Source organism: Schistocerca serialis, chromosome 1 (assembly GCF_023864345.2).
Source record: "Schistocerca serialis cubense isolate TAMUIC-IGC-003099 chromosome 1, iqSchSeri2.2, whole genome shotgun sequence".
Taxonomy (NCBI): domain Eukaryota; kingdom Metazoa; phylum Arthropoda; class Insecta; order Orthoptera; family Acrididae; genus Schistocerca; species Schistocerca serialis.
The window spans coordinates 1,136,797,351-1,136,816,528 of NC_064638.1; the positions used below are offsets into that span (position 1 = coordinate 1,136,797,351).

The 19,178-nt window shown below is 37.4% G+C and overlaps 1 protein-coding gene across 2 annotated transcripts in view; it reads left to right on the plus strand.

Annotated features, from left to right (window-relative positions):
• LOC126417407 (protein kinase C, brain isozyme-like) overlaps window positions 1–19,178 on the plus strand; it is a 181,469-nt gene that overhangs the window by 80,279 nt on the left and 82,012 nt on the right. Inside the window, exon 3 of one of the 2 annotated variants that reach the window (XM_050085115.1) lies at window positions 5,531–5,642. In XM_050085115.1, coding sequence (XP_049941072.1) covers window positions 5,630–5,642 — 13 coding nt within the window. In that variant the 5' untranslated portion in view covers window positions 5,531–5,629. Of the gene's footprint in view, window positions 1–5,530; window positions 5,643–7,625; window positions 7,735–19,178 lie in introns of both variants that reach the window. The other variant, XM_050085116.1, reaches the window with a different exon arrangement.

The following is a 19,178-nucleotide window of genomic DNA, read 5'->3' on the forward strand; positions in this document are numbered from 1 at the left end:
TGTTCGGTAACTTGAAGGTGGTTCGATGAATCCTCTGCCAGGCACTTACTGGTGAATTGCAGAGTAATCATATACATGTACATAAACATAATTAGACCGTCGTGAACCATAATTTGAGTGGCCTCTTTAATAAATCTCAGAAGCAGGAAGACTGTCGAAGTATCTTGGTTTTGTTGTGATCTACAGTATGGACGGATTTTATACTATGGTCGGCCGACTTGGTGATATGGTGTGATTCATTGCCGTGTCTACAGGGTGACAATTATTGAACTACACGAAAAAAACGTAAATTAGTTACAAACTACGGCATGAAAACACTTCAGTCATCATGTAAACGTCAGTACAGATATTCGGATTTACGTTATAACATGTTCGATATGCCTGCCATCATTGACGATGATGTGGCGCATACAGATAGCGAAATTCTGAAGTGTGGAACATAGATACTGTCTATGACCTCCTGAATGGCTGTTTTCAGCTCAGCAATGCTTTTGGGGTTATTGTTGTACACCTTGTCTTTAATATAGCCCCATAGAAAGGAGCCGCATGTTTTCAGATCCGGAGAATATTGCTGCTAATCGAGGCCAGTGCCAGCGGCCTCTGGGTACCCCAGAGCAAGAATGCGGTCCCCAAGCCGACGCAAGGCACGTGCGAAACGTGCGGCCGCACGGGGCGGCTCTTTCCGAGGGACGGAAAATTTGCCGCCTCGCCCCCCCTTTTTTTAGGGCACCCTCAACATTCATGCCCAAGAGGGGATTCGAAAGTAAACCTTGGAGGGAGCGGCTTCAGGAACTAAGGCATGGCGCCCAGTGTGCGATTTGCAGGGGGGGATTTCCCCCCCTCTGCATCAGACCATCGCCTCCTCTAGTTTTAGTTTATGCATCCCAACCTGGGATGTTTATTTCCCACGCACTGGAGTAATACTTTACATATAATTTAAATTTGTCGAGCCGAACACTGAAAGTCTTTAATACAGTCTTACTATTAATACTATTAATATGTTTGCTTATTAATATTGAAAAAGTGTTATGTAGTAGGTAAGCATTTCAAAACATTTAGAACTAAATGACAAGACGACACACGCCACATTTTCGTAGCATACCAAAATGTTGCAAGACGTCAACCCAGCGTAAACGAGGCTTTAGAGCCAGGTCTGTCTTGTATGGTGGATGTGATGTGTTGCGCACGAAACTAAAACCTGCAATCAAATCCAAACGTCGTGGAAAACTGTGTTAGAGATGTCATCCTGCAGCAAGATAACGCTCGCCCACATTCTGCCAAACGGACAGCCGACACGATAAAGGAGTTGAGATTCGAGGTGCTGGAACATCCACCATACAGTCCAGACATGGCTCCTAGCGATTTTCACATGTTTGGACCCTTAACGGAAGCATTACAGGGAAGAAGATTTGAAAGTGATGAAGACGTCATTGCTGGTCAATTGGTTACAGATGGAACCGATAAACGTATTTTCCGATGAAATAAAAAAAAACCTCGTAAAACGTCGGGAAAACTGCATTGAAGTCGACGGATGTTACGTAGAAAAATAACGCATGTTTCAGTTTTCTATCATCAGAATAAGTACAGCTTTTCACAAATGTACCTTTACTTTTTGAATTCCCCTCGTATACCTTCATGTAGATGATTTTGTAAATAAGCTTTACCTATAATGTACTTTTAAAGATATAACAAGGGATGGCTTTTCTGATAGTGCATACGCGTGAACAGTGAGTTTCGGCAGTAACATCTATTTATAAACAACTGTTTAATCATGGGTAACGCCACGGTTCAAACTAGTAACATATATAATTATACTAACCCCCTAAGACATCCCCCCCCCCCCCCCCCCCCCCCCACTGGTAAAAGCACAAATCGCACACTGATGGCGCCTCGAATACCTGCCGGCCGCCCCTGTTGAACAAGGGCAGGGAGGAGGACTAATTTCTTCCTCGCCACTGTGGCAGCACCGTCGTGTTTACGCCGTAGGAACAGAGAGGGGGAAGCAGTCTGGCGTACACGCCAGTATTCATGAGAAGCGCTACCAGCCTGTAACGCGCCGTGCGTTTACTCACAAGTAATTTTGCAGAAGACGAAATCTAATTTGGAAATTCGAATGCAATGTTCGACACTGCGGTTACATATTAAGCCTGAAGCAATTTTGCTAAGCCCTTCAATGGCAGTTTCCGAGTGTTTTATTCTTCCCGCATTATGGAAAAAAAATGGTTGAACGTAACTACAGTCAAACATGTCTAACACCTACAATGGCTAGAAGTATTCCGAAAGGGTAAATACGCTGCGAGTAATTACAAAGGATATAGACATTACTAATAAGCCTGGCATAAGTTGTGTTTCGACGTATTTTTGAAAATTTTTGCTATCCGTTTCTGAATGATAGTCGGACGTTTTGGTTTTTGACCCATGGACACCTGTCTCCGCCTGCATGAACAACAATTAAACTCTGACCGGCACTTTTGTTTGACAATACTACTCGCACTCTACATGTAAGCACATATTAAAAGCTTTGAGACTCAGTGGCCGAAACCTAGGTAGATCTGAAAAGTAAAAACAAAAATTGCTATTGATTGCTGACATTTCCTACAGATTTGTTTAAATTAAAGTACACAAACGTTTTGTAAATTAAAAAAACGGGGGGGGGGGGGGGGGGGGGGCAATTTAGCAGCTCGCACGGGGCGGCACTTGGGCTTGCGCCGGCCCTGACGGTCCCCATAGTGCTCCTCCAGGACATCAAACACTCGCCTGCTTCGATGGGGTCGAGCCCCGTCTTGCATGAACCGCATCTTATCGAAATCGAGGTCACTTTGGATAATGGGGATAAAATAATCTTCCAAAACCTTCACATACCGTTCGGTGGTCACCGTGCCAGCAAGGAATATCACACTAATTATTCTGTGATTGGACATCGCACACCACCCAGTCACCCATTGAGAGTGAAGAGACTTGCGGATTCCCAGCCCCTCAAACGCACCAATTTCGCTTCTTGACGAACCCAACCAAATGAAAGTGGGCTTCGCCGCTAAACCAAACCGTATTCACATCCAAGTTCTGTTCGTCAGTTCTGTGGACAATAGTTTTGGCAAAACACAACCATTGTTACATGGGCCTGGGGTTTAATGGCTGATGGGTTTGAACTTTGTATGTTGGTTGATTCCCATCCTTTGTGCAACTCGTCTGGTTGATTTCCTGGGACTGGTTTGCAACATGGCGCACAGCACTTTCAACTAAATATTACATATGATTTACATTTCAATTTATGTAAAATATGACAAAATGTATAACAGCAGGTACATTTTCAATTTTAATATTTGTCTATGTTAAAAAAGAGAACATAAAGTACATATTATGTGTATTAAACAATGGGAACTCCAGGATGGAATAATGACAGTATTATGAAAAGGAATGTTGCTACTCACCAGATAGTGGAGGTGCTGAAACACAGAGAGGCACAACAAAATGACTGTCAAACAAACAAACACACACACGCACACGCACACGCACACACACACACACACACACACACACACACACACACACACACGCGCGCGCGCCCACACACACACACACACACACACACACACACACACACACACGACCACAGTCTCTAGCTGCCAAGGCTGGACTGTGGTTTGTTTGTTTGTTTGTGTGTGTGTGTGTGTGTGTGTGTGTGTGTGTGTCTCTGCAAGCAAATCTCCTTTTCAAAATATTGCATGTGTTAAGATCCCCAATTGAAAAGATGCTACACTAATGTACAATGGAGAAAATCTCCATCACTTTCTATTTATTGATCCCTCAATTTGCACTAGTTTCAGGTACTGATTGCACTAGTTTCAGGTATTGATTGCACGATTAATCCAGTCATGTATCTTTATGATTCTAGAAAGTTAACACATGGAGACAGTCAGCAAAATTATTAAGAGGTGGCTTGGGTAGCTTTTCCACTTGCTTACTGTTGCTTTCATTTCTAAGTGTGTCTTGCAATTACGTGGCAAATAATATCACCCCACATATCGACTTTGATGGAAGTTGTCGAATTTACTCAGAGATGTTTTAGTATGAAGATATTTACCTCTAAATACGATGTGACATAAACTTTTTTTAACAACTACTGTTGTGTGTAGGGAGAAAGACATACATTCAGTTCTCATTAGATGTTCAAAAACTAAAACTTGCGAAAACTTCTTTGTGGTATGGAAACCCAGATGCTTCTCAGTCTGTCTCACGATGATGGTACCATGGAGGAATGTGTTTGTGCAAACAGAAACATTAGTGGTACATCTAACCACTAACATTTTCTTTCTTGAATAATCGGGTTCTGTGCACATTACTCATAAAGCAGACAATGCTGACATGTTTAACATTTAATACATGGGCTATGTCAGCTTTGTAACATCTCAAGTATATGATATTTGTGTTGAATCAGTGGATGCACCTTTTCTACTGTATGTGGTGTTAAAACACTTTTCATTTGGTAAGCTAGTGTCACATGTGCCAAAAAGCCATCAAAAATAAATTGTTGAGTTTCATTGTTATAACAATTGACTGAGTAATATTAATTTGCTTGGAAAGCCTCTTTGGATGCAGAATTATTTCTTAACCTACTGTTTAATTATTCTTCAGTGTAACATCTCAGCTTAATCTTAAAAGAAATGAAAAATGTAGATGATAGATCTAACGTTAGCAGATTTCAGTGGTTTTTGTTTTTACTTCAACTATTAAATTAATCAAGGGCTATAGAGCTGAGAAGGAAATGTCTGCCACTTAGTTAACTTTTTTTTACATGCATTCTGAATACTGTTTCTGAATCTTTGTGGTGGTGGTTCATTACATGGACTTGGTGAGTTGTGTGTCTGTTGGGTTTCATCTTCAGTAGAGCAAGGTAACAAAAATTATAAATGCAATGCAATGGAATGGAGAGAATGTGACGAAGTTTTCTTCTTTATTACTCTTAACAATTTCCACTGCTACTCTGAACAGTATATATTTTGTAAACTAATATATGTGTCCAAGAATTAATGTGACAAGCTCCACAGATGTACCAGCTGAAACATGTAACAAATGCCACTCCTCCATTCTTTAAATAACTGCTTGAATTTCAGAATCTTTTGTCATATTTCAAGGATGGTGGCATTTAAAGTTGTTTCAGTGCTATAATACAGCACTGTGCTTTGAAATAAAGTTTTTCACTTTATAATAATGAAGACAAATATAAATCATAGATAAAAAAAATAAATACTCTCAGTGAATGTTTCCATGGAGAATTTACATACCACCATCGTTCTGAGAATTGTTGATTTGTGTTATATGATGATGATATGAACGATATTTTGTGAAGAGATTAGATACCAATTTCCATTTTATTGTAGTTTATTTATTAATGAAAGTAACACTATTGTGTAGTAATTTAGAACAGTGTTTGTTTACTGTACTGCCAACTTGCCGATAGAGCATACAACATCACAGAAGGCACGATTTAGAGTGAACAAGAGACAGTACAGTCTGTATGTATCCACAGGATTCTCGGACGAAACATCGGTTCAAGGTGCACACATACAGCAGTCCAACATTCTGCGACCACTGTGGATCACTACTATATGGGGTGATCCACCAGGGCATGAAATGTGAAGGTAACGGTGGGCAGATGCTGAGGAGCCACCATTGTCAAATGTAACTCTCCCATTTGAGTCTGGGATGCCGATCTTTCAGAACAGGCACGTGCTAGAGCCAGTGCCTTTTTTTTTTTTGCCATACATTTGTGTCACATGCAAACATTATGTCTGCATGATGCAGATAAATTTTCCAAATATAAAAGGGCATTAAATCCTGTAAGGGAAAGAACCATTATGCTATTCTAAATATCTTAATTTTTGTTTGCTAAGTGTTGTTCAATGTAATTTTTGCAGCTAAAACTCAATGTTTTTGATTGGTATTTCAGTGAAACATGAGCAAAATTTTTAATTAAAATGTTGCTGCTAAAATTCAATTATTTTATCAGTCACTATTTCAGTGAAATATGAGCTGAAATTTGTAATAAACAAAATCTGCATCCCAAATCAGCTAATGGGAGATGACATTTCACAGAGTATTAAGTAAAAAAAAAAAAAAAAAAAAAAAAAAAAAAAAAAAAAAAAAAAAAAAAAAAAAAAAAAAAAAAAAAAAACACTTTGACTTGGTGGTGGTCCCGACACTAAATCTTTTCCATTTGGTGATTTGTGCCTGCCTGCTTGCCCATTTGCTTGTCTGATTGCATGGTTGCATGTAATCTGTTCTTGTAAACAGCTTCTCTCTCATTACTTTTTCCTTAAAATCAGATTTTCATTTTGTAACCATGCTCACAGTTGTCATCTGCAATGGAAATGCATCTTATCAGTTATGGAACGAGCACTGGAAAACTTTTCCCACAAACAGGTGAAATCTGTTACTGAATTGGGATGAAAAAAGTTCATTCAGATCTTCATAAATGATTGCAGGGCAATCCATTATCCATTTATATTGAGCAGTTTTGTGTTTTTAAAAAGTTTAACAGGATGGTGTATAGCTGTGTATTCTCCCTGAAGTAAATTTCCAAAAAGTTAACAGCAGATTGTATATAGTTAGAGATATTAATTTTGTTAATAATTGTGATATAATGTAAATGCTGAAACACAGATGTTTGTCCTTTATGTATTAAAACTGTAATATTTTTGTTGTTTGTGTATACTTTTCTTACAATAGCACATTTCAGCATGTGTAAATGCTGCTACCATAACTTACCAGACTGGCACAAAGTTATTTTTACTTGAAAAGCAATTCTTTTAGCATGGAAAGAATTTATTGTGTTTGCTCAAAGTTGTTGTCATTGATTCTCTCATACAACCTTTATTTGCTTCCTGAATAATAGGGGATAACAATCTGCTTGAAACAGGTTTCATTCAGCATTCTGAGGGTTGTGTAATATTTCTCAACTATTTTAGGTGGGGCTAATGATTCATTGGTAGCACATTTTCATTGAAACAGTATGCTAGTTGTGCTATCATTCCCCATATTACCATGTGTCTTATTATATGAATGTGAATAATTCTGAATGGGCTGTATGAAGAGCACTTCATAATAGAGTTATTATTTTGATTGTCCCAAATAGGTAAGTTGGAGTTTTTTAAAAAATCAATATTTCAGAAAAGTATTGGTATTTACTTTTCATTTAAAAAAGAAAGACATGTGTGATAGGAAAGTACTGTTTGTCTGCATTTTATGTTCCTGATCACTGTAATCAGTTCCATGACTTCAGTGAGCAATATTTTTCATTGAGTATTGATCACACAAAAATAAACATACTAAGTCTTTTTTTTTCAGCTAGGGGATAGAAAATAATCTCAGTGTCCCAAGGCCTGCAACAGTTTACATTCATTCAATTTCTGTGTTGCAAAATTTTGTCCTCAAGTGACTCTACACCTCTTCATACCTTATTTTTGAGTTTTCTGTTTTCCTCCTTTTCTCCTATTACCTTCCCAGTCCACAGTACCTGATACTGTACATTTGCTTGTGTTGGTTGATACTCACTGTGATAGGCCACTAGCGCGTGACGCTTTGATCGGACACTCGAATGTGTGTTGCTCTGTGTTTACCACCAGGCCTCCGCCGTGCACAAGTGGGAGGTTTTCACGTACTTGACTCCGACTTTCTGTGACCACTGTGGTTCCATGCTGCACGGCATCACGCATCAGGGCCTCAAGTGTTCAGGTCAGAACTGTTCTCACAAGACACAACTGTTGCCACTGTAACAACATTAGTGCCAGTGATATAGAAATTTAGTATCAAAGCCATTTCATGAATATGTCAGATATTAGATTGCAACCATTCTGAGCAACCATTAATCCATGTTTACAAGTGTAGAGAACATAGCCCATCCAAAATTCTATCAATATCCAGCTGTAAGAAATTATACATCTAGTGATGTGGTTCTTTATGGTACTGTGACACCAAGTAACTAACATTAAAACTAACAAGTAGCTGTAAATTTTGTGCTAAACTATTTGTAATAAAGAAAATAATAAAATTGTTTTAAAGAAGTATTATCCCTTACTGTGGTCTGAAGTGAGCTAAATGAACTAACATAGCACTATTTAGTAATTTTTGCAACCAGGTGACAACCAAATAAATTTCAAGCCATCATTTGAAAATAACAAAAGGAAGGTGGAAGACTGTGTGATGTATTTTGTAGCAAAAGAAATGCTGATTAATTTATAGATTGCATTCATATTTTTCTGAGAAAATAGTCATGAAACAATATTACTTATTTATTGCTCCTTTCATAATAACTACTGCTGTAAATAGCTTGTAGCCACTCCTTTAAATTATTTCACTTTCTTGCAGCTCCTTCTGTAAATGTCACCTTATCAGCTAGTCATAAATTTTTGCTTCTTTCCTGGTATATCATATTTTCAAGATCAGAATTCTCAAAACAAAGATATGAAAAAAATGAAGCTATGAATTATATTTCCACTGAATTATTGCTTTCAACTTACAGTACATATCCTTTATGTGCCACTGATACAGGATTTGAATGAATTTTCAGTTTCTAGTCTTCTTTGTTGCATTTTTTTCTATTTCTTGCTTTCAGTTCTCTGCAAAGAAAGCACTTCTTCACAGAGTTCATGGTTCATTGTATCCAGTCACTTCATGTTGATATTGCCTTATCAACTTAATTAGTTTTCACGTTAGTATATAGAATGTTACAGAATAAAAATATAATGTTGTTTGGGCGTTCAAGTAAATTTGTTTTACATCTTTTCAGTATTTGGTAAAGACAAATTATTCCTGAATCAAATTCTGTATTTTTCTGTATATGATATTTAAATCTTATTATTTTAGATTTCAAAAAACTACTTTCATTGTGGAACTTCAGTTCCTCTTGAAATGGAATACTTAGATGCAACTCATCTTTAATCCTTTTGAAGTATTTTGCAGTTTCTCTTATGTGACTTCTTTTAGATCATAAAACTTCTCAAGACACTTAACAGTGACAAAATGTGCTGGAGGAAACCTCTCAGAATATTTTACGATCATAAAGGGATTCTTGTAAGCAGAAGTGATTTTAATTAACTACACTGAGGTGACAGAAGTCGTAGGATACTTCCTAACACCATGTCAGACCTTATTTTTCCTGGCGTAGTGCAGAAACTTGACATGGCAGCGACTCGACAAGTCGTTTGAAGTCCCCTGCAGAAATATTGCGCCATGCTGCCTCTATAGCTGTCCATAACTGCAAAAGTGTTGCCAGTGCAGGATTTTGAGCACAAACTGAGCTCTTGACTCTGTCCCATAAATGTTCAACAGGTTTCATGTCAGATAATCTGGGTGGCCATACCATTTACTTGAATTGTCCAGTATATTCTTCAAACCAATCATGAACAACTGTGGCCCAGTGACATGATGCATTGTCATCCACAAAAAAATCCATTGTTGTTTGGGAATGTGAAGTCCGTTCCACACCATTATGGAGTGACCGATGGCATTCGCAGTGCCTTGTTGACAACTTTGGTCCATGGCTTCTTGAGATCTGCACCACACTTGAGCCATACCATTAACCCTTACGAGCTGAAATCATGACTCATCTGTTGATAGGCAACAATTTTCCAGTCATCTAGGGTCCAACCAATATGGTCACAGGCCCACGAGAGGTGCATGCCGCCGGCACTCGTGTTGACCGTCTGCTGCCATAGCCCATTAACCCAAAATTTCACCACACTGTTCTGATGAATATGTTTTTCGTATGTCCCACATTGATTTCTGTGGTTATTTCATGCAGTGTTGCTTGAGTGTTAACACTAATAACTCTAAACAGATATTGCGGCTCTTGGTCCTTACGTTACAGCCATGAGCCACTGCATTATCTGTCATGAGAGGTAAGGCCTGACATTTGGTATGCTCAGCACACTCCTGACAGTGTTAATCATGAAATACTGAATTCCCTAATGATTTCCTAAATGGAATGTCCCATACATATAGTCCTAACTATCATTCCACATTCAAAACTGTTAATTCCTGTCATGCGGTGATGATAATGCCAGACACCTTTTCATGTGAATCACCTGAGTACAAGTGACAGTCCCACCAATGTACTGCCCTTTATACCTTTGTGATAATGCCACCATCTGTGTACATGCATATTACTTTCCCATTACTTTTGTCACCTCAGTGCGTATATAAAGCAGTTGATATATTAGTGTATCATGTCTGACAGTTTTGAGAAAACTATTGTGCTTCATTTTTAAGTTGACACTAATACAACTAACTAATTTCAAGAATTTTAAATGACTGCTGTTGTAATTATTTCTATCAAAGGATAATTCACTTGAGAAAACTACATAAATATGAGACAGAACTTCTGGCAAGTCTTTATTTTCAACAGGCAAAATATAAGCATTCCCGATAGGTATATGTGATAATTATTTCTTCATATTGGGGTTCATAGCTTGTGTAATGTTTACCGATTACATCATTTTTCCTTTATTTGTTTGTCTTTCAAATACAGGAAGAAAGACTCCACCTAATAAGACTGAAGTAGCCTAGCAACAGAGAACAAGGTTATTATTGGCACATCTCCTGATGTCATGGAGCTGTGTGTCTAATTAATTTAGAATGCCTCTCAGAGTGTTATTTCTTTTTTTATCTTGCTGCATATGATTTCTTGCCCTTTGACACATAAACAGGCTTCACAACTAAGTCTGGTGCCTCATAGTTTTAAGCAAAAAAATTTTGGTGTTCCATAGCATATGCTACACCTCATCGTCCTTTTAATTCGTGTTTTACAATTGTGTCCTATGTCTGTAGGACATGCAAGATACTTATTTCCAAATTGATCAATGTTTTTATGTTTTCTCTTTGTTTTCTCTTTTTGTTTGTTCATCTCATGGCATTTTCATTTACTTTCCTTTTTATTGACAATCACTTCTTTATATAATTCCTTCAATCCCTTTCTTCATTTGTCTTCAGTACTATCCTGTTGTCATCTGCAGTTTTGCTCTATAAAATAATTATTTTTTTCTTTTAGCAAAATATCATACCATTATTTCAGGTTATTAAAATTATTTGTGATCATTAGTTTCCTCCTTATACAATTCTGTGCCTTAAGTATGGTTTCTCTTCCACAGTTTCCATTGCTGGTTTCTTACACATATACTTCTCTCCCATTCCTCTTTAGCTGCAGACGAAATGACCTTTAGGGCTGAAACATTGAAATTTGGCCTTGATGGGTCACTGGAGGGAGTTGCACCACTTCTGCATGACAAGTCACCTAATTCCCATAAATTTTGGGTAGAGCAGCAATGAGCTCCAATGGCAAATTCAATCACATCCCAGTTGTGTTCGATCGGGTTCAGATCTGGTGAGTTGAGGGGCAAGCACATCAACTGAAACTACCCAATGTGTTCCTCAAACCACTCTGCACATTCCTGGCCTTGTGACATGGTGCATTATCTTGCTGAAAAAGACAACAGGTCATCATGAGGGGGTGTATGTGGACTGCAACCAGTGTATGATACTCGTCGGCCACCATGGTGCCTTCACAAGCTCCACTGGACCCATCAGTTCCCATGTGAATGTTTCCCAGAGCATAATGGAGCTGCTGCCAGATTGTCTCCATCCACACTACAGGTGTGTAGGATCTGTTCCATTGGGAGACGAAAGATTCGCAGCATCACATCAGTATGATGAAGGAGGTATTGAGATCAAACCAAGCAAAGCTCTGCCATTGTGCCAACATCCAGTGCCAATGGTTACATGCCTATTTCAGATGCAGTTGCCAATGTCGTGGTGTTAACATTGACACATGCATGTGTTATCGGCAGCTGAAGCCCATTGTTAGGAGTGTTCAGTACACTGCATATTCAGACACACTTGTACATTGTCCAGCATTAACATCTGAAATTAGTTCTTCCACAGTTCGCAGCCTGCCCTGTTTTACCATTCTTCCGAGCCTATGATGTCTGACATCTGCAATGAGGAGTGGCCACCCAACCCCGTGTCATCCAGATGTGGTTTCACCTTGGTTTTGGCACTTGTTGAAGGCACTCACCATAGTACTCCTCAAACACCTGACAAGTTGTGGGATCTCCAAAATGCTCATGCCGAGCCTCCGGGCTGTCGCAATCTGCCCTCAGTCAAACTCAGAGAGATTGTGTGCCATCCCCACTCTACACACGGATAGTACATTCACTGAAACTACACAAACTGTGCATGTGTCTCATTAGTAGTCATTCCTTGTCAGCTGACACTGCTATCTATCTTCAGGATAGGTTTATATTGATAGCAGGTCAGTGGTCCGAATGTTCTGGCTGATCAGTGGATTTCTGCTAGCATCTATAGAATCAGTAGGTGCCATCTCAGAGTCTGCATTTGCTTGAAAATGTATCCTCTGAGTTTGCTCTTTTTGATATATATTCCCTAATGCAAGATTTATGTAATCTTATCTGTATGATGTCATAATCTCATTCAAATTTAGTACAACTTCTTATGTGGCATGTAACACCAAAAATTTTCTTCCTGCACTAAGATTCAAACCAGCTATCTATGAAGACTGCCATACATTATCAACCTAGGCCACTGAGAGGTTTTGTTGCCTGTTTACAGCTTGGATATGATTGGAAAATAAAGCTCTTCATATACTGAATACCATGTCAAATACATGCACAGTGTAATGCTAACAATGCCTTTGTTAGTCTCATCCATAAACTCAAGTCTCACCTGTACTTTGCTTTCACATGACTGATGAATCTCTCACTTAATAGCAAAGAGCCTTTGCCTTTGAGCACTATTGGCTGGAAATCATTAATAAATTTTCCATCCCTTACTAAATTAGAAAGAAGAAGGAAAGAAGATTAGAGCTTAATATCCCATTGGGGATGACGTCATTAGCAATGAAACACAAGCACAGAATGGACAAGGAATTGGATCTGTACTTTTTAAAGGAACCATCTTGTCATTTGCTTTAAAGTATTTAGGGAAATCACTGAAATTTACTTCACAATAACTATACTGGGATTTGAACCCATTTCCTCCCAAGTGTGAGACCAGTAGTGTATCCACTGTGCTACATTGCTCATTCCCTGTATTGCCAGTACTAATTATCATAAACTATAATGACCTGCACTGTCATGTGGAGACTCTGTCTGACATTTCCCACAATTGCCAAAACATCAAGTGTAAGGCTGAAAACTTGTGTCTATGAAGTAAGGTGACACTAAGAACTTTCGTGATGGCTACTGCATTTCATTTTCGTATTGTACCACTTTTGCATCTCATGGCTAATTGCTATCAAGATCAAGTTCTTCTCTTTAACATCTTTTGCAGTCTTCTAAATATTTTACTTTTTTTCTTACCTTGTAAATTAGGGACATGAAATGTTGCAAATTTTAGTCCACCATGATTTTGTGTTAGTATCCGTTTCACTGAACACATTGTCTCAACAGGTACTGTTTAATTCTAGGTATATGTGGAATATAGCTTTGACTTTCATTCTTTTAAGATTTCCTTTCAAGTAACATAAAAATCTACCTAAAATATGAATTTGAAACGTTTGCTAAATATTGTCATAAGCAGATATTTATTAAAATTTGTCTAATAAGCTACAGAAATTTACTTTCGGTGTAATGAGTGGTGGATGTACTTGTGAACCATGTCCAGAAATTATTCTTACAACTTTAATCAAGCAGTGATGAATTTGCTATGTAAAATCTCATTTTGTAACTAGACTGATATGAAGACATGTACCCGTCATACTTACACTGTTGATGGAACATTTTCTTGTGAATCATCTGTATGATGGTTCATTTACAGAGTTATTACTTTTCTGCAACATGGAAACCAATAACAGTCAACTGAGATTGTGTACATGTATTGTTTTCTGGTTTCAAAACCTGTCCACTAAATGATATCTCCTAAGAAAATAGCAATAAAAAACCCAAAAGGGGCAACCTTCCATTGTCTTTTGGCAATACTTTCAGTAGCTGTAACTTACTTTTGGTATGTATTTCATTTTAGAATTGGATGTCTCTATTCATTTTCTCCTGATCTTCTATTTTATTTGGTCAATACACATTAGATATCCAACAAAAATATGCTACCATCAAGTATTAAGTAGATGAGATATAAAATTTTTGAGGAGCCAACATTTTCCATTCTTGTTTTTGGATTGTGCTAGCATTTGGTCATCCATTGTGTCATAGTGCAAGCTTAACTGTTTACAAGAATTGGAGATAAATCAGTCTCAATATTGTTAAAATAATCATCCTTACATTTTCTTTGGGTGCTTTAGGGAAACTGCGCAAAAATTGAATTGGGTTTTTTGGAAGATGATACATCCTGACTATTCCTCCAGTGTCTCAAGTTTATGGCCTGTCAGACCAACTAATTGGATTCTGTGACAGAAGTAGGCAACTATGTATAATATGAAGTAGTTCTTGTAACTGTGTGCGCTGTCAAGGGCACTTCTTTGTCTTTTCTGTTTGTGAGATATTACTGTTTAATATAAAGGCATTATGTGTTCATCAAACACCATGGGAAATGACAGAGAGTTTGTTCCATACCGTTACCAAATCCTAATATCTCATAGTTGTGAGAATTACTATTGCTTATGAAGCCATCTGACTTTCATTGGTCCAATGCCTTCCTTTTCTAATCATTGGAGGAAGCAATTAGCAGCCACTGATATAAACACTGGTGTATTTACAATTGTTTCTTGTGTTATGGCAGGGAAATTAATGTAAATATCTAGAGCCATTAGTCAGCCAACACCAGATGAAAGTTTGCACACAGTTAAGTGCCCCCATCATTAGTCACTAATACCCTTCCTGCCTTCAATTGAAAGAGGAAAAAGTCACTGCATCAACATGAGAAAATGGAAAGTTGAACCAGTGACAGCTGTCACAAGAGGTAAGAAGAATGATATTCCCTCATTTTACAAGCTTCAGCACAGAGTGTCGATTTCAGAAGTTCAGATATGTGAAATGAGAATTTCTCCAGTAAAAAGACTCCTGCAATGATATCAGAATTACAGGGAAAATAGAGATGATGCAAGACGATAGCTTAACCTGCCATGCATGTTTACTACTGCTGGATGGTAGCAGTTGAGTTGCATTGAATATCTTGCAGCATTACAACTCTGTTAGAGTGTTGGGGGTGGTATGCAATCATAGCTTACACAAAACAGAGCTGTTTTAGGCTGTTGACTTTGTTTTTAGAGTATGAAGTACAGGACCTTTCATCATGGATGCTCATTTCAGGGAGATAACTAAAGTGTACAGTGAGTAACTTGACGTATTTCACTGATACTGTATTGTATTAAACTGGCCTTTGTGCTCTTCAAAAGTCATACACGTTTGTTAGATATTTGAGCAGTCCTCCATGTGCTTCTTCTCCCTTCCCTTCTTTATTGTAGTTTCATTAGTTTTTTTCTGTCTTTTTATAACACTTTCTTAGTTTTCCCTTTTCTGCAATGTACCCTTTATTGCAAATGCTCCACTTCAGTTTGGTTTTCTGTCATCTCGGTTATGTCAGCTTAATGTAGTGTTTGCTGTGTACTGTTCTGGTCCTTGTACAGAAGGTAAATCTCAACTGCAGTGAATGAGATACGTAAAGTATAGTCTACATAAATTTCTGGGTTTCATCTGGTTGGTTCGTCAGTGCAGTTCTTTCAAGAACTCAGTTTTGCAAGTTTATCTACTGCAATCCTTTTCATAACAGAGAAAATTTGTTTGTTGTAAATACCACCACTAGTATCCTGCATTACATTGAAAAGTAGCTTCTTTAACAATTTTCTATTCTTGTGTAACTTAATGCATTTCATGTTTATTTGTCTGAAGCTCTGTACAATTTTTGGAAAAGTAGAGTAGCATATTGTTTGATCTGTGCTTAATGAATTCTCAAGAAGCTTATCTTTTTGTTGAATTTACTTATTTTATTGATTAAAATTAAGTTCATTAATGTATTCCCAGGTAGTTACATGTTTACTGCATACAGTGTAGCTTTATACAAATTTAGCTGGAGAGGGATGACTGAAAATATATTTTGCTCTTTCTGATATTAAACTGGGAAATCTCAGTATGTATGATACTAATTTTACTGTTTTGTCTATTCAATTTTTTGGGTAATATGCTTAGACAAATTTGATAGCTGAACATCATTATACCATGAGGTTGCTTTCCTTCAGTATGCTTACAGTTACTAGACTCTCACATTGTTCTCTTGTAGCAATAAAATAAATTTAAATTGTTGATATTAAAGAGAGCTTTCACTCTTAAGATTACTTTTTTACTGGAAATTTTTGGGTTCCTCACAGACACCATTAAATGGCAAATTTTACTAAAATGCAATAATATGTTAAAATTAAGAATATCTTGTTACCTTTACTTCTTAACATTTGCATTCCACCAGGACTTTCTCTTGCCTCATTAATATTCTGTTATCATTTTCAATAATTGATACTTAAGATTTTAATGCACAGCTTTAAAACAGGAAATGAAAGAGTAGATTTCATTTTTAAAAGAAAAAATTAATTTTTAACAATATGTCATGGATAAACTTCAAGTACAACATTTGGAATATACCAGTTGCTTTTTCTGCCCTGATGTGTGTAGATTGTTTACACATTGGCACAACTACAAATTCAGTGACACCATTGTGTTATGTGTCTTTTGTCTTCATTGTGTTGTTGTGGTCTTCAGTCCTGAGACTGGTTTGATGCAGCTCTCCATGCTACTCTATCCTGTGCAAGCTTTTTCATCTCCAAGTACCTACTGCAACCTACATCCTTCTGAATCTGCTTAGTGTATTCATCTCTTGGTCTCCCTCTATGATTTTTACCCTCCACGCTGCCCTCCAATACTAAATTGGTGATCCCTTGATGCCTCAGAACATGTCCTACCAACCGATCCCTTCTTCTGGTCAAGTTGTGCCACAAACTTCTCTTCTTCCCAATCCTATTCAATACTTCCTCATTAGTTATGTGATCTACCCATCTAATCTTCAGCATTCTTCTGTAGCACCACATTTCGAAAGCTTCTATTCTCTTCTTGTCCAAGCTATTTATCGTTCATGTTTCACTTCCATACATGGCTACACTCCATACGAATACTTTCAGAAATGACTTCCTGACACTTAAATCAATACTGGATGTTAACAAATTTCTCTTCTTCGGAAACGCTTTCCTTGCCATTGCCAGCCTACATTTTATATCCTCTCTACTTCGACCATCATCAGTTATTTTGCTCCCCAAATAGCAAAACTCCTTTACTACTTTAAGTGTCTCATTTCCTAATCTAATTCCCTCAGCATCACCCGACTTAATTACACTACATTCCATTATCCTTGTTTTGCTTTTGTTGATGTTCATCTTATATCCTCCTTTCAAGACACTGTCCATTCCATTCAACTGCTCTTCCAAGTCCTTTGCTGTCTCTGACAGAATTACAATGTCATCGGCAAACCTCAAAGTTTTTATTTCTTCTCCATGAATTTTAATACCTACTCCAAATTTTTCTTTTGTTTCCTTTACTGCTTGCTCAATATACAGATTGAACAACATCGGGGAGAGGCTACAACCCTGTCTTACTCCCTTCCCAACCACTGCTTCCCTTTCATGTCCCTCGACTCTTATAACTGCCATCTGGTTTCTGTACAAATTGTAAATAGCTTTTCGCTCCCTGTATTTTACCCCTGCCACCTTTAGAATTTGATAGAGAGTATTCCAGTCAACATTGTCAAAAGCTTTCTCTAAGTCTACAAATGCTAGAAACGTAGGTTTGCCTTTCCTTAATCTTTCTTCTAAGATAAGTCGTAAGGTCAGTATTGCCTCACGTGTTCCAGTGTTTCTACGGAATCCAAACTGATCTTCCCCGAGGTTGGCTTCTACTAGTTTTTCCATTCGTCTGTAAAGAATTCGTGTTAGTATTTTGCAGCTGTGACTTATTAAACTGATAGTTCAGTAATTTTCACATCTGTCAACACCTGCTTTCTTTGGGATTGTCTTCATTGTTTTCCCAAAATGAGACATAAACTGTTCTGCCAGCTACCTTGCTCATTATGTTCCACAGCTTGTTTGAGTTCCTTACGATGTGTTGTTTTTTTTAGTTTTTCTCTGTTGTTCCCAGATTAGTCAGAAGTGGAATTTTTGAACCAAAACTTTTGTAAAAGTATTCTGCGTAGTACACATACAAACAGGTCCATGATCTGTGAACAGTATGATCCAGTGTTCAGAAGACATAAACTGCCTAGTCATTTAATAAACCAATAAGCAGTTTACAAACAATATTTAACATTTCAGATTTCTTAACTGAAAAATTTTTCCTGTATTAGGGTTTTGAACTGACCTAAATCACTTCTTTGATGTATTTTTACCACCTATCAATCATTAATCAGGGTGAAATTATTGTATTTTATATTTTCAGTATCAATATGTTCCTGTGATTCAAATAATAAAGGGACAATGATTGTCTGATGCCAGTGAATTTTGTGGATACTGCTCTTTTGCTGGAGCCCATGCTTCTGACTGTTATGAACATTATTCTTGAGCTTTGTGTGTTAGAAATGTGGTGATAGAAATTTTTGTAAAGGAAGACTGAAGTTTGTTTCTACTTGGTGAATAGTTTCCATTTCATAGCTGATATATTCTGCATTTTGATAATAATACTTTTTGTCACCATAAGATGACAACAAATTTCTTTTGTTGTCTTTTGTTTACATTGTTTGCTCTCAGTTGGAAGGAAACTGAAGGGGGTCATTTGTTTTCCAGTTTGCCAAAAATATTGGCACTACCATTCTAAAAACAAAGGGGGAGGGGGAGAATTTGTGATTTTTACTCCCTGCAGTATTTCTTTATCTCTTGTTTTCAGATTTGTTTTCATGTTGTTCATCACTGTGCATCATTGTCAGCATCTCTACTTTGAAAAATTAAAGTGCTCATGAACAGCTCAGCATTTTAAGCAATCATGCACAATGTTTTTATGTACTTTTCTTTAATCTGGACCTGTACTTCCATAAATATCCATCAGCGAACCAAAAGTAAGATGCATACTCGAAACAAGTCAGAAATATTTTTTGTTATATCTAATAAAGGCCAGAATTTGCATAAATCACTTAAAACAAGGTATTAAACAGTTAACAGTAATTAATGTGCAGTTTTCCTGAGT